This window comes from Heloderma suspectum, chromosome 2, assembly GCF_057233095.1.
Source record: "Heloderma suspectum isolate Gila_16-S chromosome 2, 16-S_ref, whole genome shotgun sequence".
NCBI lineage: Eukaryota > Metazoa > Chordata > Lepidosauria > Squamata > Helodermatidae > Heloderma > Heloderma suspectum.
The window spans coordinates 233977577-234002805 of NC_139459.1; the positions used below are offsets into that span (position 1 = coordinate 233977577).

General features: G+C 48.1%; 2 protein-coding genes across 4 annotated transcripts in view; one reads left to right on the forward strand and one right to left on the reverse strand.

Moving 5' to 3' along the window:
• Positions 1–962: 962 nt before the first annotated feature.
• On the forward strand, positions 963–25154 carry LOC146354264 (transforming growth factor beta receptor type 3-like). 3 transcript variants are annotated; one of them, XM_084838519.1, is made up of 16 exons: positions 963–985; positions 2204–2333; positions 5465–5637; positions 6434–6550; positions 6993–7161; positions 8805–8964; positions 9425–9581; positions 10011–10200; positions 13739–13986; positions 16088–16237; positions 17931–18248; positions 18824–18944; positions 19305–19379; positions 21317–21421; positions 22436–22480; positions 24241–25154. In XM_084838519.1, the coding sequence occupies exons 2-16, from the start codon at positions 2252–2254 to the stop codon at positions 24318–24320; spliced, it is 2190 nt and encodes a 729-aa protein (XP_084694645.1). In that variant the 5' UTR covers positions 963–985; positions 2204–2251; the 3' UTR covers positions 24321–25154. The 3 variants fall into 3 exon arrangements, with proteins under 3 accessions (XP_084694645.1, XP_084694646.1, XP_084694644.1); XM_084838518.1 differs by lacking the exon at positions 963–985 and adding an exon at positions 23140–23245 and having other exon boundaries at positions 2172–2333; positions 24241–24942; XM_084838520.1 differs by lacking the exon at positions 22436–22480 and having other exon boundaries at positions 966–985; positions 9440–9581; positions 24241–24942.
• The window catches only part of EVI5L (ecotropic viral integration site 5 like), a 69893-nt gene continuing 65901 nt past the window's right edge, over positions 21238–25229 (reverse strand). Inside the window, exon 21 of the mRNA XM_084838509.1 lies at positions 21238–21490. The gene's annotated coding sequence lies outside the window, so the exon portion shown is untranslated. The remainder of the gene's footprint in view (positions 21491–25229) is intronic.

Genomic DNA, 25229 nt, shown 5'->3' on the forward strand with positions numbered 1-25229 from the left:
GATGCTGCAGAATGCTTTGTTCTGGCAAGTCAGATCTGTTCTTAGGCCTGCCACTGACTTGATCTACACAGCTTATCCCGCCCTGTGAGGCCTGATACTTTTCTTGAGGACCTTGGAGTATGTCCCAAAGTCTGCCACAGTTTTCTAGAAATGGTGAATGGGGTGTAAAGGGACAACTTCCCCTTGGCCTCTTTGAAATTCCTCCTCTTCCTTGCTGCTGTTTCTCTGTCCCACGACCAATGATCCATTAAAGCCAGGCCTGTTTCCTGGAATGTCTCCTTCCAAGCCCTACCTCATGGGGGTGGCAGCAGGTCATGCTGACCCAGAGTGCAGCACGGCATGGGGCTCAGCATACCTGCCAGTGCCTCTCAGGTAGTCTCCTCCTCTGCCTGCGTTAATCATAAATCCACCCATCTCCTTGGCAACCCAAGTGCTTGCCTTGTGTTTCTTGTTTTGTGGGATATCGTCTGGGTGAAGGTCGCTGGTTTGGTGGCTGTCGGATTGGGCAGGGAGCCTTCTGCCTGCCCCAGAGAGGGATGAAGCTGCTACTAGTGGGGCGAGGTCCTTGAAATCAGGGGCGGGAGGAGAGAGACACAGGGCCACCTGGATGCTGCTATTGCAAGTGTCCACTCCTTGCCTCTCTAACACCTTTCCTCCGCCCCTGAATCCCTGTAGGAATCAACAGCTGCCTGCCACATAATCCAGGCACCCTCCCTCTCACTTGTAACTTGACCCTCCCACGGGACTATGGTTATTTTTAACCTTACATAGACCTGTATCTTTTTTATTCTTGTTTGCTAAACCACACCAGCACGGGGATGAGAGGCACGGAACCGTCCGTGATCTCTGCATCCTCCGGAGTCGTGTGAGACCTCCCACTTCCTTCCTGCTCTTCCACTCAGGTAGCACTTTGTCTGACCCCCCTCTTCAATTCTCCTAAGTGGCATCTAGATCACATTGTAGCGGAGCAGGTCTATTGGGCAAGGTAAGCGTTTCCCTGGCATCCATCCTGACATGTGGAGTTTGCAGGCTGAGCTCTAGTTGCTTGCTTGCTTGCTTGGTGTGGGTGGTGTGAGAAATTCTACTTACCACCCCTCGGATCCTGTAACGCCAGCTCTTGCCATTTTGATGTATTTCTATTTCAAAAATAAGGCCACACGCCAGAAAGCACCTTTGAGAAGTTGGAGGGAGGTGATATAGGGAGAGGAGTTATTGGGGAAAGCCGAGTCAAAAGGGGATAAAGTCTTTGCAATCAAACATAGGAAGCTGCCTTCTATGGAGTCAGAACCTTGGTCCATCTAGCCTGCTGTTGTCGGGGCTGACTGGCAGCGGCTCTCCAGGGTTTCAGGCAGGAATCTTTCCTAGCCCCACCTGGAGATGCCGGGGACTGAAGCTGGGACCTTCCGCATGCATACTGTGTGCTGTACCACTGAGCCACAGCCCTTCCCCTGCTGTCTAGTGCTTAAAGGCGGGAGTGGAGGGAGCATAACTCAGTGGCGGAGCACGGTGCATGCAGGAAGGTCCTGTGTTGGATCACTTGAAGCTCCAGCACCGAGAAGCAGGTGATGAGAAAGGCCCTTGTGTGAGAGCCTTGGGGAGATGCTGACTGTCTGAACAGGTGCCACACGGCTGAGCTAGATAGACGAATGGTCTGACTCATAGAAGACAAGCTTCCAGTGCTCAAGGAGCAGAAAGGGTTGCGGAGAATTTGCAGTGGGGCGATAGAGCTTTGCTCTTGTTGAGCTAATTGCGATCTTTGTAGCATCGAACTGGAAATCCTGTCTTCCCTCCTGACCTGTGCTTAGTCATCAGATCAGGAAATATGCCCCATTACATCCAGAAGCATGCCCTGAAAGGGGGAACCCCCGTTACCCACTGTGATTGTGCCTGTGCTAGGATGCTTACAGGCATTTATTCAGTCATGAAGCTGTATTAAGGGATTTAAAAAAAATTTTTAGGGAGAGTGGTTGGGATGTGCGTGAGAGAGAGAGAGAGAGAGAGTGTGTGTGTGTGTGTGAGAGAGAGAGACAGACAGACAGACAGGGCAGGAGTGGGAAGGGAAATTCTTGGCGTCCGATCCTGAAATCTGGACAGGAAATTAAGTTGATTTGTTCAGAGAGTGTTTACAAGGAGCTCTAAGGTCTCAGAGCAGCGTTCCCTTCAACTCCCTGCTCTCTTGCCCTAGTTTTGTTTTCTTACCTAGGGTGGAACTAGAGAAGATCCACAGCCCTGTTTTGAACTTTGGGAAACCATGCGTGGGAACGGCCAGCCAAAACATCACCCAGGGAAATGGTGCTTGCTGCTGCTTGTCCTTTGGGGTTGCTCTGGAACAGGTAAAATCTAAGCTGCTGAGATGCCATGCCCCTGCTTGAGTGGTTTGTCAAGGCTGCTGCAGGGGTGACAGGAGGGGGATGGGGAGTAAGAGCGCCCCCCCGCCCCTGGAATACTATACATCTCAAGTGACCATTTCTAGAGCACCTGTATCTCTCTCCAGCTTGCTGGTTCAAAACACTGTGCTGTTTTTATAAAGAATTTAATGGAATGTTTACTGATTATGTATGCCAAAGGCATAAAACCTTTGGCATGCATAATTAGCATTTTTCCTTTTTAAAAAAAGTGTGTCTGTGTGTGAGTGAATGAGAGACATAGGCTGGCAGTCCTGTGTACAGAACATTGAAGATCTCTCTCTCTCTCTCTCTCCAATCACAACACTTAAAATAGATTTTACTTTGCAATCTTGGAGGTATTAACCTTATATGTATTTCAGAGCAGGCCTTTTGATTTTGCTTAATGTGTCTCCCCCAACACTCCAGATCTAAATGGTGCCCCTAGGCTGATCAAATTTTCTGTCCATGCACTAGAACAAGTCGATGAAGTTGTTGAAAAGTTGAAATGCTTTTAACTGGTATTCAGGGTGTTTCTTAATTCTACTAGATGCTTTTCATTGTTCTTGTCTTGTAATGTGTGAGTACAAGTGAACAGCTTGCTAAATCTCCCACTCTGTACTCAGCATTGTTTTTGACCTTGATTACTGTAGGACATAAGTGGACAGCCAAACCATAGGCGGTTCCTGTGAGTGGCGCATAGCATATTGTTGGAGATCCTTCACTACCTGCTGAATTGATTGCCAGCAGACAGTGGTTGCTTTCTATAAAGAGAAGGTCCCTTGGTTGCCTAGGAGGCGTAGTTTCTGATCTGAAAGGTGAAGGAAAGGGACATGCAGAGAGGCATCCTTAGTTTTGCACACATTCCAGAACTGAACAAGCACACCACAAATGGATCCTGCAGCTACACTTCCATGTCCGGTACAGTGCGCTGTGCCTCTCCTCATGGCTGGCGTTGGGGCCAGTATGCGTTGTTACGGGTGGCTGAAAACAGCAGGATGAGGTGGTAGACTCATCATGCGCTAGAGGAGGTTGTACCATTTCAGCAACACTACCAACAGGGATCAGAAAAAAACAGTTGTAAGGCTGGAAATGAAAATCTTAAGGAGCACCTCCAGCAACACCAGACAGGCCACTTAACAAGATCATCCTCAGATGGCCTTCTCTCTGTCCCATCAGCCAGGACAGCTAGACTGGTGGGCACAAGGGAGAGGGCCTTCTCTGTGGTGGCCCCCACTCTGTGGAACTCCCTCCCTAGGGAACTCCGCCATGCCCCCTCTTTAATGAGCTTCTGCCATGCATTAAAAACGTGGTTGTTCAGGCAGGCATTTGGGGTGGGTTAGAGTATTTTAGAAAATGTTTTTATTGTAGAATTTTATTGTTTTAAACTGTTTTATTATATACTTTGTACATCACCCAGAGTGGCTGGGTGACCAGCCAGATGGGCGATTAATAAATTTCATTAATTAAATAAATACATAAATAAAGGAACAGTTGCGCCAATTGAATTCCCAGTATGTTTTGACATGGGAGAAGGAATCCTCCAGAACAATCTCTAAGAGTTTTTTGCTTGATAAAGACCCATGTTGAAACGCATTGGGAATTCAATTGGTGCAGCTGTTCTTTTTTTATTTTGGTTGTGCCATTTCAGGCAGTGTTCAAATATTCAATACTTTCAAATATTCCGCCATGTATAAAAAATTCCTGCAAATAATATTGTAGGAAGAAAGAAACTAGGTCAGCCTGTTCCTTGCTATGCTACTTTACTTTTTGCAAGACACTTTTTATGGAGGGTAGGATTCAAAGGTGATTTCCCACCCCCACCTGGAGTCCCAAATGTTCTACCACCTCAGGACTACCTCTCCATTTTCACATGTGCCTGCTCTGTATGTAGAGGCCAGTCCTAATTATTGCCACATAACTGGTGGTATCTAATTCATGTGTAGTGGGTCACCATATCTTCCCCAACCTAGTGCCCTCCAGATGTTTTGCATTACAACCCCCAGCATCCTCCAGCCAGCATGGCTGGCGGGGGCATGCTGGGAGTTGTAGATCAACACATCTGGAGGGCACTAGGTTAGGGAAGACTGCCTATATAGGGCAGGAATGGGCAACTTGTGGCCTTCCAGATGTTTTGGCTTACAGCTCTCAGCCCTAGCCAGCATAGCTAATGATGAGGGATGATGGGAGTTGTAGGCCAAAGCATCTGGAGAGCCACAAGTTGCCCACCCATGTTATTGGGAATAGTGTAACACTCATACAGATGGTGATACTTGTATGTAGTGTCATCATATATGTCACCATATATGTTACCTCCCCTAACCCCACCTCTCAGTGGTGGCAGTGGGGAAAATCTAATCTATTCTATTCATATCCTATCTCTCCCTCCAACACAAAAAGGGTTGGATTACTTACAATAAGCAAAATAATTATTTAATCAATAACTAAAATGCACAATACATAACAATTCCTTCTAATAGCGCTTTCAAATAGTTGAGTGCCAACAGGACTGGAGCCAAAACACGGCCAGTGAGAAACAAGAGGGAGGTATTGAGCCAGAATTATGCAGAAATGCAAAACCAAACAGAACTTAAAGGGGGCAACCTCCCACCCCCCTAAATATACCTGGTGGTGAGGACCCAGCATGCTCAGTAATCATGGAAAAGAAAAACAGAAGCCCAGAGGAAGCCCAGCAAAACAGAAGCCCAGAGATGGAATTGGCTTGATTGAGCCCCTTACAACTTATGATCTCTTGAATTGGAGGGCACATCTGGCTGACTGAAGCACTGAACAAGAGCATCCCTGTTAGGGGGTGAGGATACACTGCAACATTTTGTTGCAGGTCCCACTTGTACAACCTGAACACAAAATAAAAATGACTCGGAGAGCCACTGCTTGGTGACAGGTACACTGTAGAGCAACTTGGAGTGATCCCAAAGTGTGGGCCACAAAACATGCACTAGCCCTTATCTGGTCCCATTGCCACAGCCTGTCCAAACCTGGTCAATGTAGAGTGGAAAGTAGATCCCTGGAAACCTCTCTCTTCCAGCGGGCCAAATGTTGTTTTCCTTCTTCGGCAGCTGCCTGGCACCATCTCACTTGTCTCCCCTTGTCTGCCACCAACCCCCATCCAGTGCTGGGTTTCTGGGAGCTACTGCGGAGAGGTAGTGGGTGCACCAGCCGGGGACGCTCCACCAGAGGGGAAGAAGTGCATGTCATCAGCCTGCGCAGGGCAGTGCCAGCAAATGGCCAGGTACAGGGAGTTGCTTTCACAGGGAAGCTCATACGTGCCCTCTGGTTCCTGTATCGCAGGGGTGTTGAACTTCTTGCAGCCCAAGGGCTGGATTCCAGTGCAGAAAAGCTCTTGGGGGATGTATTCCAGTGGTCAGCAAAAGTGTGGGGCCAAAAATTCTAGCATATTTTAGCTCAGTGGTCTGACTGCTGGTAACTAAGCCTCTGGAGGGGTAGTTCAAGTTTTAAGAACGGCGGGGGGGGGGGAAAATGCGGCACAAAAGCCAGGAAACCACCACACAATTTGTGATTGGGGGAATGGGTGGGGCGTGGCCATCTGGGGCTGATGGGCGGGCTGATTTGTCTCCTGGGCCTGAGCCTCTGCATCTCTGAGGTCCTGCAAAGCCCTTTCCAGGACATGCTAAATGAGAGCTCTTGCTCCGGCTCTGCTAGAGAGCCAGGCCGCCCCACCCAGATAACACTGCAGTGGAAGATGTCCCAAGCATTAAGGCAAGACTCTTCTAGTCCAATCTGAAATAATGCTAGCCCTGCATGGCAGCTTCGCAGCCACCGAGCAATCTCCCAAGGTCAAGGAAAGGTTATGAATGAATATGGTAGCTAATCTTTGAAGCAAAGGGGCAGCATCCTGGATTTGGCCTCCACTCACCTTGATATTGTCCCAAGTGCTTAGTGCCCAGGGGACATGCACATCACTATCTGTGCCCCCTTCTGTTGCACAAGTTTCTGCCTCTCCAGTTCTCTTCCTGTTCCTGCCCCCCCTTTGCCCATCTGCCTAAACGCTTGACCTTCTATTTCAGGTCACTCTTGTGCTGGCCCCAAATCCCCTAGACAGAGCCCCCATCTTTGTACTGCACTCCCTGGAACCTGTAAGTTGGATGCTGCCGTCTCCCCCTGGGAAAAATTGGACTTTTCAGGTGAGAATGGAACTTGGGCTGAAGCACCTGCATAGCATCATGAGGATTATTGGGTCAGGGGGGAGGGTTGGGGTCCCTGCCCTATGCAAACAAAGAGGCTGAGCAACAGCAAAGTGCTGTGGGAAGGAAGGAAGGAAGGAAGGAAGGAAGGAAGGGTAGAAGAACCAACCCATGATCTATATTAACATATACAAAGTGCTTTATCATCTAACCTTGTTTGTCCTCAGGACCATCTTGTGTAGTAAGTTACTATTATTCCCATTTTACAGATGGGGGAAATTGAGGCTGAGAGAGGCATGCCTAAGGTGGAACTTGAACCCAGATCTCCCAGGTTAAAGTCCAACACTATTTATCCTTAGTGCTTCCCTGGCCTGGGCTATCAGAGAGGGGTCAGGTCCTCCAGGCCAGAATCTTTTATCCTTGTCCTTCCTCCTGTTTGCAGGTCTCCCCTGGCTCCAGCATCTCAGCCCCTGGGCCAGTGGCTTCCACTGAGATCGACTTCCCAGAGACACCCCGAGGCCTGCTAAAGTGGGCACGGAAGGAGCACGGCGGGGTCACCTCTCTGGCTGAGTACCATGGAGTCAACACAGTCTACACACGCCTGGGGGCTGGTATGGGTGAAGAGGGGAGATATTGGCTCTGACAGAAGGGGAGGGACAGTAAAAAAAAGCACCTTTTTTATTTTGAAAGGCTAAATTGAAAAGATGTGTCTTCGCACCTTTTCTAAACGTGAAGAGACTGGGGTTGTTTGTAGCTCTTGAAGGAGCACATTCCATAGTTTGGGGGCAATACTGGAGAAAACCCTTCCATGCATGCCCACAAATGGGCCTCTGTGGGTAATGGTGCCCTCAGAAGGGCCCCTCCTGCAGATATTAATACCCAGGCAGGTTCACAGTGAGACAGGTTCTGTAGGGGAGTGGACTCTATTCTGTGGGGAGGGAATAGGGATGTGTAATGCTGGGAATTCCATTCCATTTAAGCCCAAGGGGATTCTGCAGCATTTCCATTCTGATAAGTGGTGGAGGGCTGTAGTGGATTTTTTCTTTCTGATTCCGGAAACATGTTGTGCAATTTTTAATGGGTTCCGCCACTTGTGCAAATAGTAATTTTGCATGAATTGTAATCTGTGCAATTTTTTTAAATTTGAGGATCTTGAAATGTGCACAAATGGTGTCATTGTTTTTCAAAGTATTTTTTTATTGTTGATCTTGTGCCAGCTGTGCACGACTGCAAGTCCGCCTGTCTGCTATGCAGCCCCGCAGAGCCATATTCCCCTCTTGTCCATATCCTCGTCAGGTTAATCCTCTCCACACACCACTTCCTTTAGCCCAGCAGAGCCATATTCCCTACTTGTCAAAGAACTTGCCAATTTCATTTTCCACTTTGGCACTTCCGGGGGGGGGGGGGGCAAGGAATTGACAAGTTCTTTGACAAGTATGGAATATGGCTCTGCTGGGCTAAAGGAAGTGGTGTGTGGAGAGCATGAACCTGACAAGGATATTGACAAGACGAGAATATGCCTCTGCAGACCTACATAGTGCAGACAGGCGGACTTGCGATTGTGTGCACAAGATCGCCAATACACATTAAAAAAAAAGACACCATTTGCACAAATTTCAAGGTTTCCCCACCACAAATTTTTTTTGTGGAAATTGCTGCCATTAAAAAAAATTCTGGAATCCATTTTTGGGCTAGACTTGCTACAGATTGAGTTGATGCCAGTGGGGGGAAGTGGAACGAAATCAGGATGAACTGGAAAAATCTGTAGTGTTTTCACCCCCCCAGCGGAATTCTCATACATCCCTAGGAGGGAGAGGCAGCAGCCTTGGGGCAGGGCCACGAAAGCAACGAGATGGTACCTGCAGTGCCTAGCAGTTTCCAGCAGTAATTGGGAAGGGGGCTAGGCTTTTGCAGAGAGTTTAGGCCTAAGTCACAAGCCACAGCCTGTTGCAACAAACCTTGATGCATCTATGAATGTCTGGGTCTGGTCACTGCTTGGATGCGAGACCACCGGGAACATCTAGGCCTTCCACCTTGAGCTCTATCATGGATGAAAGGTGGAATGTACATGAAATAAATAAATAGACTCATCAATGTAAATGGGAGACCCTTTGCCAAGTCAAAAGAGCCAAGGTGTGATTTGCTTGCCTGGCCAGAGCAAAAAGGGGTGTCTGATAGTCACAGCAGTTTTTTCTTGGGTGACCCTGTGCCAATGACTGCAACAAATTCTTCATTTTCTCCTGTTCTCCTTCAGATGGGCCTGCACCAGCCACTTGCAAATTGCGTAGGAATTTCCTGACATCCAGGCACTTTGCCTCTGAGCGCCGGCTCCAGCCCCTGAGAGTTTGCCTGAATTCTGACCCTCCTCAAGACCTTGAAGTTCACATCATCCTCTCTAAAGGAGCTGCTCCAAGGTGTGTGCCTGGGCAAAGCCTGAGCTTGGGAGTGTGAATGCGTGGGCGAACGTATAACAATTGTAACAAGATTTTAACAGGAAGGGACCTTTATGGAAGGTTGAAATTAGTGTTGAAGGGAAGGGGATGGTTGGGGAATTACATGGGGTGGGCTGGGGGGAATGTATATGTTAAACTGTTGCATGCAATGCTTTTCTTAAAATAATTAAGATATCAGTAAAAAGACGGGGGTCAATTTGGAGCATGGGGTGGGAGGCAGACAGTCAATGCCGGCATAGCAGAGGTTACGGGTCAGAATTGAGGAGCCTCAGCTAATGGTGTGGGGATATTAGGCCTAGAATGTTGTGGGAACTGTATGTGTGTGTGGACTGATGAGTCTCGGCAGTGCTTGGGGGCCTGGTCCTTTTTGGCTCCTTTGGTTCTTAGTCCCCTGGTCTGATACCATGGGTGGGGGTGGCAGTATGCTCTCTTCCAGGTCCAGCTTGGCCCATTTGACTGTGGAGCTCCATGCTGTCAGAAGGTCCCCTCGCCAGGGGCTACTCTTGATATTGAAGAGTGAAGGAGCTGCCCAGTGGATGGTTCGAGCACACCGCCTCACTGGCCAACTGCATGTACTGGTATGGGCAGGATCTGCTCCAGCAATAGATTTGTACACTCCAGGCCAACTTGCTTGCTCTCCTGTGCCAAGGATGGCCAATACTTGGAAGGGGGAGGCAAGTATCTACACACACACAGATTAGATGGATAGATGGATGCAGACTTACTGACCTTCTTCTGGTCCTTCACCATTGCTCCCTCAGTGCCAAGCACTGCTCCTTTGGCTGGGTGTAACTCCAGGCTTGCCTCCCCCTTTTGCTAAAGTGAGCCAAGGAGTCTGGCTTCCTTGCTGGGCCTCTCCGTCCCACAAGGTTACTCCCCATCGGCGAAAGGTGGGACTGCCTTTCTAAGTGCCTGCCTGGGTGCTGCCATCTGCCCAATGTGTTGCCGGTTGCTCCTCTCCGATCCTGTGCTCTGCACTTGTCATTTGGGCTCTGTTTTCTTTTCAGGCTTCACACAAAGTTGTTGTCAGCAGCACAGAAATGGAGCTGCCTCTGACTGTGACCCAGCATACGTCCCCTGGGCTGGCTTATGCCAGGGATCCTTTGCACTATGCAGAAGAGCAGAAACTGCCTGCATTTACATCCTATACGGAGGCTGAGCGGGTGAACAGGTTTCTCCTTGTTGTCGGGATGAATGGTAGGTGATATACAGAGGGCCTGAATGGACATGAATGAGGAAAGTGTCCACCAGAGATCTTGGGAACGTACCACTAGAGCTTCCTGGTCTCCTACTTTTAGACTGTATTCTGGAGACCTATCTTGCTGAACTGTTAGAGGCTGAGATGAATCGACTTCAGAAAACCTTTTGACAAAGTGCCCCATGATATCCTGATGAGCAAACTAGCTAAAAGTGGGATAGATGAAACAACTATCAGGGGGATCCACAGTTGGCTACAGAATTGGACTCAAAGAGTGCTTATCAATGGGATTTTCTCAAACTGGGGAGAGGTAACGAGTGGGGTACCGGAGGGCGCAGTCCTGGGCCCAGTGCTCTTCAACATGTTTATTAATGACTTGGAGCAGGAGGTATAGAGAATACTTCTCAAATTTGCAGATGACACAAAATTGGATGGGATAGCTAATACCCTGGAAGACAGAAACAAAATTCAAAGTGATCTTGATACTGGAGCGCTGGGCAGAAAACAACAGAATGAAATTGAATAGGGATAAATGCCAAGTTCTGCACCTAGGAAAAAGAAACCAAATGCACAGTTACAAGATGGGGGATACTTGGTTCAACAATACTACAAGCGAGAAGGATCTTGGAATTGTTGTAGATCACAAGCCGAATATGAGCCAACAATGTGATGTGGCCGCAAAAAAAGGCAATGCTATTTGGGGCTGCATCAACAGAAGTATAGCTCCCAAATCCCGGGAAGTACTAGTTCCCCTCTACTCAGCACTGGTTAGGCCTCATCTTGAGTACTGTGTCCAGTTCTGGGCACCACACTTTAAGAAGGATGCAGACAAACTGGAGAGGGTTCAGAGGAGGGCAATGAAGATGATCAGGGGACTGGAAACAAAGCCCTCTGAGGAGAGATTGAAAGAACTGGGCATGTTTAGCCTTGAGAAGAGAAGACTGCGAGGAGATATGATAGTGTTCTTCAAGTGCTTGAAAGGTTGTCACAGAGAGGAAGGCCAGGATCTCTTCTTGATCATTCCAGAGTGCAGGACACGGAATAATGGGCTCAAGTGACAGGAAGCCAGATTCCGGCTGAACATCAGGAAAACTTCCTATTAGAGCAATCCGACAGTGGAACCAGTTCCCTAGGGAGGTAGTGGGCTCTCCCACACTGGAGGCATTCAAGGTGAAGCTGGACAGCCATCTGTCAGGGATGCTTTGACTTGGATTCCTGCACTGAGCAGGGGGTTGGACTCAATGGTCTTATAGGCCCCTTCCAACCCTGCTATCTATGAATTGGGGTGTGGGGATTTTCTCTACTGGTGGACTGCCTTTTTATAAGGGTCTCTCCCAAAAAGAATTCCAATAGGTTGCCAACAGTCAGGCTGAGCTTCTGATACACACTAGTCCAGGAGAGGCAACTTGTAGGCCTCCAGATGTTTTAGCCTACAACTCCCATCAGCCCTAGCCAGCATAGCCAATGGTGAGGCATGATGGTGTTTGCAGTCCATCATCATCTGGAGGGCCACAAGTGACTCACCCCTGAATGAGTGAGAAATTCTCTTTTAAAACAATGCAGCCAAATATCATGGTACAAAAATGTTTATTTGGGAAAAGGGGGCAGGAGGGAAGAAAAAGCTAAAGCAACAATCATAAACACAGACTCGCAAAACAAAAATTAAGTTAATCTAACTTGGGGTGCAATCCTATGCATGTTTAGACAAAAATAAATCCTACAACTCCCAGCATCCCTCAGTAGCATGGCTGGCTGGGGGATGCTGGGAACTATAGGACTTATTTTTGTCTAAACATGCATAGGGTTGTGCCCCTAGCTAGTTACATATTACCTACTTGAGTAGAGTCTTGGGTTACAGATCACGTGCAGAGTTCGCAGGAGAAGGGGCACAAGGAAAGATGGTTTCGGAGAAAACATCTTTGGTCACCTGGCTGGATGGTTCCAATAGGCTTCAACTATTTATGGAAATTTGAGACCAGTAAAAGCCACCCCTGTATGGAGACAGATTGTTGTTTGGACCAATTGTGAGAGAAGTTCAATTTTTAATGAAAGTAATCCAGCTTGCCAATTGGAAATTTATTTAGAGGCTAAATCCAGCTGTTTAACAATTCATTACAAAGGACTGGCCTGTGTGGACTAGCTGAGGCATTGTAAAGGAAGAAAAGAAAAAAGGATAACCCTTAAAAGGTGTATTGGGGAACAAAACGCAGGATCTCTCTCTGTTGCAGGCCTCCAGAGTAGTGGGATGATCATAGACTCTCTAGGGGGCACTGTTGGTCTGTTGGAATGTAGGGTTCATCATAAGGATGTATGAAACGACTTACCTGTTGCATTTTGTGACATCTGCGGTGGGGGGAGGCGCTCCATCCCTCCCCCCCGAAATCCTCACCAGCCGGCTCTGCTCCGCAGCAACTCCACGGAGCTGCCAGCTGGGGCCACCCGCAGCGACATCCGGCCTCTGCTGGGCTGCGCAGGGATGCAAATGGCGGCGGCCGTAGCCGCCGCCATTTGCATCCCTTTTTTTCACCGTGATAGGCTACGTAAATATTTACATAGCCTATCAAGGTGAAAAAAAGGGAACACAAGTGGCGGTGGCTACAGCGGCTGCCATTTGCATTCCCTTTTTTTTCCCCATGATAGGTTCCCGTTTTTCCCGTGATGCATTCCCGTTTTTCCCCCCGCAAATGGCGTCCCTGTGTTAGCCGTGATAGGCTACACAAGCATTTACATAGCCTATCACGGGAAAAATCGTGAAGCAAATGGCAGCCTCAGACGCGGCCGCCATTCACAAAGCAGCGTGAACGGCACCAGGTAGGTGCTCCAGTTCGCGTGCCTTTCGCAGGGTGGTGGGGCGGGGGGACTTGGTTCCGCCATGGATTTCAGGGGGCCGAATGCACTGGCATTTGGCCTCACTGAGATCCGTGGTGGAATTCTCTGTCATCCCTAGTTCATCATGGGGGGTGGGCAGGGGCGCAATAAAACTGCTGCAGTGCTGTGTGGCAAGACAGGGATGTCTTGGTAAGGCAGAGAGAAGCCACTCCTGTGCAGTAGGTGAACACATTTACCTCTCTTTGTGCCCTCCCGACTTCTTCAAAAGGTGTGTGCTATTCACTGTGTGTGTGTGTGTGTGCGCGTGTGTCAGAGAGGGCGAGAGAGAGAGAGAGCGCTTAATCATGGCTCAGCCCTAGCACAGTCTATGGAGATTTTTCCCACTTCTCTTGGTTTTATTCTGAATGCTGAGACCAGCCTTCCCCAACCTGGCTCCCTCCAGATGTGTTGGAATACAACTTCCATCAGCCCCAGTCAGCATGGCCAATGGTCAGGAATGCTGGGAGCTGCAATCCAAAACATCTGGAGGGCACCAGGTTGGGGAAGGGTGGCTTGGTCTATGGAGGATTGGAGGGAGACACACCATATTTTGTCTTACACCCCTCACTTGGGTAATGGATGGAAGAGATCGTCTTCTAACTGAAAGGTATCAGCTGTACATGTTGGATGTGGCTGCATCACACTGACACATCTGCTTCTTCTTTGCAGAGGCTGCACCTGCTCCTCGAGAGGATCCTCAGCTATTTGGGCCCATGTTTCTGCCTCCCCCCAGACTCGCAGTCGAGAAACGGCACTTCCCAGGGGCTGTTACAGTAGGCTGGGAGATGAGGGAAGCGTTCTTGCAGGAGGACGGTGCTACTGTCCATCCACTGCCCACAGCCAAAATAGAGGGGGTGGAATCGTTCCTTTGTCTTGGGGAGCAGAAACCCCTGCATGAAAATAAGGATCCTCAGAGAGTGAGTAACCAGGCTGGCACCTCCAGATTGGCAGAGAGACCTGGCTTCCCGCAGTGTGACTTCATGTGAATGGGGAGGGCAGTGGGGGGGAGGCGTTCTCTTGCCACTGAAGACCCCCATGACATGGACATAGGAAGCTTTTTTATACAAACAATTGATCCAGATAGGTAGCCCAGTATCCCCTGCTCTTACTGGCACTGGCCCCTCCGGTATGCCAGGCGGAGGCCGTTGCCAGCTTTGACACCCTGAAATCTTTCAACTAGAGATGCTGGGAACTGAACCAAACAACCCGCAAATGCTACAGAGCACACAGTTACTATAATTAAGCCACTGAACTCTAATATGCATACAAAAGTCTTACATACATTTTATTACAAAGTGTATGCACATGTATCGTACATGGAATAAGATATACAATACCTAACGGCTCATGAACAATAAACCCCCACCCCCCAAAGTCAAACAACTAAAATCCACACAAGTGATGTTGGAATGAAAGGCATGAAGTTCTAAATTCCTGAATAGGTAAATGTATATTTTTAAAGGAATAACATATTGACAAAGAAAGGAAAGCTATGGGCATCTGGCAATATTCCATTTTGTTGAACGTCATCAGGTCCTGCCACTGAATAACCAAGGTCCTTCCTCCATATACACACTTCTTCCAGCGGCCTGTTTCCACCAGTGATGTACTCCAAGCCAGCTGCCTGTGGAGGTCGTTAGGGATATATGATGTTGCGGCCATCCAGCAGCCACCCTGGAGCTTATCAGGGAAAACCTGGATTTCCTGAGACTGCTTAAAGTCCGATTCTTTTCCTCAAGTTGGGTTCTCCCCAGCATAGTTGCTGTGTCCCCCAACACCTGCATTGACCTTGGGTATGCTAGCCCTACCCAGGGGTGTTTCCGGTGTGTTTCCTGTCCCTGCACAAACCCATTAGTGTCTCCTCAAAAGTAACTCCCCTTGTGTTTGCCATCTGACTGCCCACATCAGAACTTAGAGATCCCCCTCAATTGAAATGGCACAGTTTAAAGCCCAATTCCGTAAGCGCAGTTAAGTGCGACCTTGAGGCTCTGATTCTCTGTCATCTGCTTTATTGCCTTAGGAAGTAACTAATGCACAGCTTCTTTACAGAGATCCTGTGCGGTATCGGTTTGGTTAGAAAGGGGGCCTGTTTCCCATCTCTGTGTTCTCCCCCTCTTTCCCAGGACAAGCATATGTATCTACTCAGAAGTAATTCCCACTGTGTTCAATGAGGCTTGGGGCTTGTTGGGAGGCTTGTCTTACACAAGGGAAGTAACTACTTCGAACCTTCCTTACGGAGCCTGGAAGGGGGGGAGCCTCTCTTATTGGCTGAGCAGCCCCTGCCACTCAGAGGACGTTCATTCCGCACATGCACACACCCTACCCGGAAGTAAGTTATGTGAAGCCACTTAGAATGAAGTGATGTACATCCTCGTGGAGCCCTGCCCAGACCAAAAGCATCTCCTACAAAAATGTGGGTGAGCCACTCCTCCCTTCTCTTTCCGTTGTCGTGCAAACAGGCCCCAGTTCTTTCCTGAGAAGGACTACCAGCTGCCAGTGTTGATCAGTAGCCAGCAGACTTTAGTGGGTTATGTACAGGTTTTAAGTTATTGGAGGGAATGAAAAAACATTTGAGAAGACATTTGAAATGGTCCTTTTGGGGGAAAGAATTGAAAGAAGCGTGTATATGGAGGAATGTATTTAATTGTATAGTAGTTGTGTGCTCTTTAGCATTTGTTGATTGTTTGTATTTGCAATGATCACCCTCATTTTGTTTTGCTTACTTGTTTGTTAAACCAGGCACCTTCTCGATCCCAGTATGCTGCCGCTTAAGGTTTTAAGCTGCATTTGTGAGCGTGACTCTTATTAAGGAAGTGTACCAGAAATGTGGGCTGGATGTAAGCAGTCTGGAGTTGCCTTTCTTAGTTCTCAGTATAGGGGTGTTTTCTGCTCAGTGGCTGGCTCTGATCCAGATGCTCGGGGGCTCTCTTTGCCTAGGCCATCTTGTACATCAAACCACAGTCCAATCCCATTTCTCTCCCACAGCTCTCCTCCTGTGTCTCATCTTCTTCAACCCAGGTGTCTCCCCCAGAAGCCACCATGGCCTTCCAGGACCTTCCTTTTTACCATGGGAATGTTCTGCTCAGCCTGGAGGTCTACAACTCTGAGGCTTTTGCCAAGCAACCAGGACCCTGTACAGTCTCAGCCAACAGCCGGGTCTTTGTGGAGGTAAAGCTGATGTTGAATCTGCAAGAACAGGCTTTGATGATGCAGAGGTTAGGCTCCAGAGCCCTGTCCCTAAATGAGCCCAAGTCAGTGGGCTTCCTCTGCTATCTTGGCACAGGGAGGTGGTGGCCAGCATGCCCCACATCTCTCTCGAGGCCTCACAGGGCAGTTGGTCTGCTTTCTGCAGGTGACAAATTATACTCAAAGGACAGCACAGCGTGAGCCATTTTCCAATGCAAGAGGGGCCTGCTTAGCATGGCAACACTCAGAGTCAGCGCTGGCCATGTTTTTGTCAGCAAAAAGAGCCAAGTAGGGACTCACCAGATTTCCTACTGAAGCCCAGTTCAAGGGATATCTTACTACCACCTTTTTATCTCACACTGAATCCCAGGATGGTAGAGAGACCTGAGAAACACAGAGAGGGGAGTATACTGGAACTGGCAAATGTTTACACACTAGTGCAGCCTTCCCAATAGCCGGTTGGGGATGACGGGAGTTGTATTCCAACACATCTGGAGGCCACCAGGTTGGGGAAGATTTCACTAGGGACAGCCCATCCCTCCAGCCTTAAAACTCCTATCCCTTTAATAGTTTCTTAGATAAGTGTGCCCCACTGTGACACAACAAACTGCACCTCAGCCTTCCTTCACCTATATAACTGTTAACTCTAGAAGGCTAGCCATCCCGGCAATACACCTTTATCCTTATGCCAGAATTTCTAAGTTCCTAGTTCACTCCTAAAGAATAAAAAAGATAGTGCTAAGATCCAAATGGGAGGTGTTGAGTGTACTAAACTATCAGGATGAAATGGGCAATCTTAATAAAGCAAGATTTATTCAGGGAAACAGATAAAAACATTTAAAAAAATAATTGTGTGCGTGCTGCAATTCTGCCAGGAGCACAAAGAACTTAACAGAATGTTGTGCTGTGAGCAGAATTCAGTTCCCTGAGAAGCTCAGCATTTCATTTATAATGCAAGTTTCTTGCCGTCATGGTAGTAAAGATATGCTTGAAAGTGGGCAATTCCTTTTCCAGGAGTTGGGAACAAGATTTCGATGGCCTGCAGATTACCTTGTCCCTCCACATGATTGGCAAAACCAAAATAAATGCAGCAGTGTTTCTCAATTTACATAGTTCATACAGCTGGTCAAGTTTTGCTTTTCTTAGTACAGAATACATGATAATGGTGATGGTGGTGGTGCAGAATCTTGCCTGTGGTGTGGATTTTAATCCTACAGGAAACAGGAGAGAAACCTGTGAAATTCCCCCATTATGGATCAGCCTCAGAGGCTGGGTAATTTACAAGCCAATTCCTGTGTACTTCAGAGTAGATCACTTGGGAGCCAGACATACTTCGCTGTGCACTTTTGGATAACAACCGTGGAAGAAGTTGGGTTGAATCTGCAGTCTTCATGCTGGGTTTCGTCTGCCAGAAAAACTCATGTGAATGGGCCTTTAATTTACAGGCAAGGCATTACATATTGATGACAGTACATTGAGACTGTAGCAGGCAAGATAGTGCACTTGGAGGAGTTTGAGGAAAATGGCTGCAGTTTGGCTCAGGCAAAGTCCATATAACATGATAGGATGTATCTGTACCACAGCATCCCTGCGTGGCTGATCTGTCTCTTCTTGCAGCCTTTCAGGATTAGGCACTTGTGCTTGCAGACTAGATGGTGTATTCTTCCTCCTCCAGGCTTCACTGGCAACATATGACCTGTGCCTTGGCTTCACCATCCAGCAGTGCTTCATCTCCCCTTCCTCGGACCCTACGGTGACCTCCCCATACTTGCTGGTCCAGCATGGCTGTGCGGCTGATGTCCATGTCAATTTGTCCAAGTCTGAGCAGGTGGTCTGGGGTCAGGCCTTGCCTCCGGGATACCAGGAACGCCAACGGCTGAGCTTTGTGCTCCAACCCCGCTCCAATGACTCCATTCATTTCTTGCACTGCCGCCTGACGCTCTGCAGCAGGGAGCCTCATGACTCCACCAGTCCCAAGGGCCCAATCCCCAAGGTCTCTGGCTTTTGGGGTTAGGGAATCTGGGTCTCCAGCAGCCACCTGGTGGCTGGAGACCACCCTCATCTAGTGTCAGTGGGCTACTGAAGCCTTTCTGTCCTGATTGGACATCTTTGTATAAGGACCTGCCTGCTACCAGATCAGACTGTCCACCTAGCTCAGTTTTGTCTACTCTGACTGGCAGTCCCTCCCCAGAATCCCAGGCAGAGTTCTTTCCTCATCACCTGATCCGTTTACTTGGAGATGCCAGAGATGGAACCTCTGCATGCAAAGCATGTGTTCTACTACTCAGCTATGCCCACTTCCCGCAATCTGTGATCCATCCCTGCTCCTGGGATGGAAGGACAGTGCCTAAGAGGAGATGGGATCAAACTGAAAGTGAAAGCCCTTGGATGGAGTTAGGGGGAAGGCTGTCTGGAATGGGGCTTGTTTACAAGAGCTCTGATGCTGGCCTGAGAACATACATGGGGAAATGAGATATCTACGCTTAGTGAGAAGGGGAAGGTATCTGGAGCCAGGCTGTTTCCTATAGCTGGGTTGAGGCACTCTTTTGAGACAGACTTTTCTTTCAGTGCCAGTCCGAGAACGAGGCCTGCAGGGCAAAAGAGGAGCTAGCCAGTGGGCGCTTCCAGCGCACCGTCACAAAGCCCATCATCGTGACTGTGGACACTCCACTCCAGGCTGCCAGTCCAGGTGGGAACATTGACACAGGTTCCAGAGAGTAGCCAAAAGAAGGTTGTTGACTGGGGGGGCGGGGAGCTCACAGTGCAGCACCTCTGCCTCCAAACTGGATAGCAGTGGCTGTGGTTGGAGAATATTGCCCCACAGTCGCCTTCTGGTGGACCACGAAGTGCAAGCAGAGGCTGGGATGGGCGAAGGTGATCCCACCAAGCTCAGAACTTACTGATTCGCCCACTGCTCGTCTGTGCTGAGAAGCAACGAAGCTATGCCAGGCAGAAGTGACTCAGAATCATGTGCTCCATCTCTGGAGGCTACTTTCTGCAAACACTCTCTCTGGCTATCCTATTATCTATTCCCTTCTTATTTCTGTAGATAGTCTCCTGGCCAGCAGGCAAGGAAAAGTGCTGAAGGATGCAAGCCACTCATGGAAGACACAACCAGTCCCAAGTAAGTTAAATATTACCATGCTGCCTCATTAGGCTTATCTCCCCAGGTTTGGAGAGTGGCATCGGTTCTAGACCTGGGGTGTGTTTCCACCCTATCGGCTTCACTTTGTTTGCAACTTTGTAGCGATATTTCCCCAGTCTCATCTTCTTTTCCTGTTTCCACAGCCCTTAAAGTCCCGGCTTATCAATGCTGTAGCCTGGGGCTCTGTGCTGTTTCCACTGAGCTCTAATTGAATTATTTTCTTGATGGCTGGTGGAGTCTGAGTGGAGTCTGGGTTGGGTCTGATGACCTCATCAGTGTTTCTGCCTCCTCCTCCTGTCAATTCCCCCCTCCCTCACCCCCTTCTGCTCTGTTCCAGTTTCCCACTCTGTTCCAGTTTCTGGCAGTTTCCCGCCATGCCTTCCAAGCCCTTTTGTTTTTTCCTTTAAGCAAAGCCGTGTGTGCAGCATCCCCATCCCTAGTGTCCCCACCCCCGGCAATTGCTTCACGGAGACACCTTCTTCATTAGACCTGGCTTGCTCCCCCACCCCCATGCTGTTGTTGCTCTTGTCCCTTATTCTGGCTTCCCAAGGACCCTGCAAGGTGGGCTAGAAGACGCAGTAGTGGCTGGCTTCCCAGTCGAAGGCACTTTTAATACCCATTGACATCCTAACTGTCAAGCCTTTCTCCTGCATGGCTGAGAAGGGAGACTTCCCCATTGCTTGGAGGAAAAAAGCCCATCAAACTGGTGAGCAAAACAGGAGAAGTAGTCAGTGAAGTCAATGGGAGGGAGAAGTTCCAATTAAATGCATTGAAGGGGATGCACTCCTATGCATGCCTACTCAGAAGCAAGCCACACAGATTTCAATGGCACTTACTCCCAGGAAAGTACAGCCAATGTGTTTACTCAGAAGCAACACCCCCTAGCACATGCCCACACAAAGCAGGACAAAGCACTAAAGGGAAAATACACAGGGAGGAAATGGTGAAGAGAGCCAGTGGATGATATACTAGTTCTGCATCTCTTCATCTCTGCCTCCCTTGCCCCCTTCTGCTCTGCTCCAGCCCTTTTGTTTTTTCCTTTAAAGTGAGTTTTAAAGCGCACTTTCACTTTAACGAAGGAGGGAGAAAGCAAAGTCGTGTGTGCAGCATCCCCCTCCCCCTTTCTTCCCCTAAACTGGGATGTACCTTAACAACTTAATGATTCCACAACTCTCAGTGAAGCCTCTTTGCGGCTCTCCTGATTTCCCTGCCACCACCTTGACTGGGAACTTCATAGGGATACCCAGGCTGGGCAGACACTGCGCTTGTATGCCAGGGATGCTATGAGTGTACCTCTTCATCTCTGCCTGACTGCTCCCTCCAGTATCATCTCCCCCTCTCCTTCACACTCTGCTTCCGGGGAGGTCACGGGCAGGTGAGTGACGCACCCACAAGGGCCAGGCTACATGCCCCATGGGCAGGACTATGATACTGAACCCAGTGTGGTTGTGGAAACAGGTCAGTAACGGAGCTGCAGTAAGCAGGAAAAGTCGGACTATAACCAGTCTCAGAAGCAGCGTTTTTTCTGTGATAAAATGTGGGGCTTGTGCTGAATGGCCACGATGCCATGGAAACACAGAGACCTCACCATGCAGCCAGGTTGGAGTAAACTGCTGGTGGAAACACAGCCCTGGATGCCACCTAGAACTCCAGGACTTCTGCTTCAGTGCATCTGCGTGTGTGCATGCACGTGCAGGCGCTGGAAGAAGGAAAGGGACTGGTGCCCTTCTCCAAGAGCAATGCAGGCCTTCCTCCCTGTTTCTGGAAGTGGGCTGAAGCAGGAGTCCTGATCTTGGGGCTTTGTTCTATATCATCAGATTTCAGTGACCTGACCCATCTCTCGCAACAGGTTTTATTATACATAGAAACACTCTCCCCTGCCCCCACCTCAGTTCTGTGTTACCCCTTCTCTGCAGCTGTGCTAGGCCTGGAGCTCCCAGCTGTAGTTGGCATCGCTTTTTCAGCCTTTGTCATCGGGATCTCCCTCACTGGTGGGCTCTGGTTCATTCATTCCCAGACAGGTAGGTATGAAGACGGTGCTCTCGGTGCCATAGGTACCACCTACGTTTTAGTGATTGATTTGGCAAAACCTGGGGAAGTGCATTTCATCCTATTAGTCACACTTATGTAACTGTGGACTGTATAGGTCCAAGCTGGAATGCTAGGAATTGTGACGCATGCCATCTGCCCCTATGCCCTCAGTAGGAGCTAAATTGCAAACCCCAACCTTGGTATAGCTCTGGGCAGCATTGCCAATTCCCAGGGAATGCAACTTCCCTGGGAACAGCAAGCATGTGGAGTTTTCCCCCCACCTTGGTCTATAGGACTTTCCTCCTCCCTGCTGCCCTGGGTTCTATGTCCTTGCTGCAGCTACTGCTGTTGTTGTTGCACCATCGGTATGCACGCACTTTGCAGAAAGGGCAGGTCCCAGGTCTGAGGAGCTTACAGTCTAAAATTGGACATGAGGAAGCCAACAGAGGAAGGGTAGGAAAGCAGAGGCGGGGATAAACAAGAATATAAGTTATTCAGTTACATGGGCTCAGGCTTGGTTACATGGAACTAGGGTGTTGAAACTGGCAACTGAATGACTCCCTTGCAGGATCAAAGGCAACATGGTCCACAGGTGATGTATGATGCAATTTATATTTGATTGGAATAAATGGCATGGAAATGCTTGAGCCTCAAGTTATGGGGGGAATTATGTGTCGGGCACATTTGATGTTCAGTATGTTATGACAAGAAGACCAATACAGATAACTATACTTTCTTTGCATAATTATATTTGTTGCGTTGCCCCCACCCACCAGGGACAATAAAAGGGACAAACAGTTGCAAGAGTGACAGAAAATGGAGGACAGAGGGGAGGGAGAGGGATTTGTGTGCATATTGAAGTCTTGATCCTCATTCCATGGGCTTCTTGTTTGTTTCTGGGGGGTTTTAGCCGGCACTGATCATACATTTTCATGCCTTTCTGTGAAACAGTGAGATCTAGAAACTTTAATTTCTAGATTTTAATGCCAGCCTTGAACTCTTAGGTGAGGCAGCTGTCAGAAAGAGAAGCCAACCTGCAGCTGAGAGAGGTGAGGTGGCCCACTGGCCTTTGAGAAACCAGCCTTAGTGGCATACATCTTATCTTGTACTCACATCTGTCCCTGGTTGTGAAGGAATTTGTTCTGATTAGGGAATGTCTACATGACAGACTTTTATTTGGTTTATATTTGTCATGGTTTTCCCCAAAGAATCATGGGCATTGTAGTTTGGCAAGGGTGTTGAGAATTGCCTGTTAAGAGATCCTTAATCTCCCCAACCCCCATGGAAATCAGAGGATTTCCCTTGAGGGTACCTGGCCTGGTTTAAGCAATCCATAGTACAAAGGCACACAGCTTGGGATTCAAGAAAGTGCAAGCCCCTCTTATTTGCACTGTATTCTATGTAAGAAATCTAGCTTATTGCTCCAGGACTAAGGCTGCTGCCTAGCCGGTTTTAAATATACTCAAGCCAAGACTGTTGTGCATGTCAACAGGTTTGGTTTTGCCTCAGTACTTAGCAGTGGAAAACTATAAATGTGTAAAGACTTGCATAAATTAACATATGCAAATACACAGAAGGTGAGTTTGCTCACATTTGGGAGGGGAAGCAACCATACCATGAAAAGACTATGGGATGGTTGCAATACAATTGGGGGAGGGGAAAACAAAGGGGTGGCACCTTTGCATGTTATCTCTTTTCCACCTTCCAGATCCTGAAGAAATAGATGTTCCAAAGCCCCTAGATGTTTCCTCAGCTCTGAATGCAGCTGGTCTTGCAAGTGGCTTCTTGCCCTAAGGGGTCTATCTTGACCATAGGTACCTGAACTTAGAAAGTTCATGGGAGAAATGGCGTTGAGGCACTGTAATAGCAAAAAGGGCAATAGCTAAAAATACACATGTAAAAGTCAAATCAACTGCACCGAGGGGGTGGCTTTCTTCAATTTCAGTATACTTCTGCATCAAAATATTTAACTCTTGCATATAAGTAGTACAACTTTACAAGAAAATCAAATTACATGAAGACTTATCATGCATGATAAGGAAAATGTAGAACTGTCTCTGATTTTGGCTGCAACATGTTGACTACCCTCTGGCACTGGACATTTTTGGTTGGGGATGTAGAACCCTGGAGCAGGGAGGTGTTAGAAGAGGGACTAGGCTCTGGAAGGGATCCACAAATGAATGGTCCTCCAACATCATTCAGCCTGTTTCTAGCCATAGAGGCTGCCTGAATCTTTTGAAGCGAAGGCTGAGTGGAAGCCGCTGTACACCTGCAAGGTCCATGGATTCTTGTTTTGGGGCACAACGTACTGGGTACTTTTTCCCAGCAAGTCTGTTGAAATGAATAGCCATCCACAGGACCATGCGTGTGCTTTCATGCAACTCCTGCTCATTTCAATGGAGCTTGAATGTTCCCATGGATTGCATCTCCTAAGACTTATTAGGCTGTTTTCACAAGTGACACATTCCATGTCTATAATTGAGATGAAAACCTACACAAAAACATGTTTTATGTTTAAAACTGGTCCTTTTCTGCTACTTCTCTCATATTAACATTCACAAATGAGACAACCCAGAGTAAAGGTCATTCTTAGGATCAGTTATGAAAATTTACCTCCATAGCCTGACATAGTGCAGCAGTTGTCAGGTCTCTCATGGTAATAGGATGGAGGAAATGCAAAAACCTGCAGGGAGCGAGGTAAATGAGGACCTTGACTGAGCTGGCCCATAACAGGAGGGCCTAAGAGACAGAGGAGCAACAGTGGGAAATGTATAATTTTAGCTATGCTGACTGTCTGTCTGTCTTGTAGGTTCTGGGATGTGTTTTGCCCGTGACCAAGCATCTATTTCAGTGAACTCGCCTGCATTTCCCAGTATCCAAGACTCTTAGGCCAGCCTCTTCATAACTTCAGTGTTTTGTCCAGTGTTGCAACTGGCTGAATCAATAACTTCCAACACTGCAAAAGCTCATCCTCTAAGCTTTAGCGTAAATGAGTAATTCTGTTTACTGACAGCAGTGGTAAGGCTTTTTCATTACTTAACTGGGCAGCTACCTGGAGTATTGTGGTGCTCTCTTATTGAATTTGGCTCTCCATTTCAATGTGGATAAAGAGGAGCTGTTCTGCTCCAATCTCTGCAGAAGTATATTACATTCTGCTACCATTTATCAAGTTTGCTGCCTCATCTTGTAGAGACGCTTTCAATTAGTATACTTTGGGAGAAGGCAAAGGCTCCGGTGTGTTTTGGTTGACATTTCCACTGGGAAACATAGACAATGCATCATCTGGCTATTTTACCTGTCTGACTGTAGTAATAACTTGTAGTCTTAGCCTGAATTTTATCCTGTGTCGGGATATGCTAGTTTTCATGCACCTGCCAAGCACAGGCTCCCCAATTTCCCAAGGGCACAAAGATGGCTGCCAAAAGACAAGATTCAAACTTAGCAAATGTTTGGGACTGTTCTTATAAGCCACTTTGCAAATGATGTAGCTTTCTATTAAACTGCTGTGCAGAAGACTTGCAAACGTGCATGGTGACTCTTTCAACAGGCAGCAGTGTTTTCCTACTACCTGAATGTGTTGTCAGCTATACAGCCTGCTTTGTGTACAAAAGCCTGATTCAGTAGGACAGGCTATGAAAGTCTGTGCTATTGTACATGAGAATTTGTTAGAGGCTGTTTACTCTGCCTCTTATGTTTAACCTTAAGTGCGGTCCTAAGAGTTGGAAGAAAAGATGGACTGGGATCTCTGGGGTCTTTTCTTAATAGGGTATATACAGAAATAGGGTATTATCCATTCCA

Bases quoted from the DNA above. Each gene is read 5' to 3' on its own strand.
- LOC146354264 (XM_084838518.1), top strand. From the start codon at position 2,252: ATGCGTGGGAACGGCCAGCCAAAACATCACCCAGGGAAATGGTGCTTG. The intron at 9,582-10,010 runs GTATGGGCAGGA...TTTTCTTTTCAG, and splicing joins CTGGCCAACTGCATGTACTG to GCTTCACACAAAGTTGTTGT. The intron at 18,945-19,304 runs GTGGGAACATTG...TTATTTCTGTAG, and splicing joins ACTCCAGGCTGCCAGTCCAG to ATAGTCTCCTGGCCAGCAGG.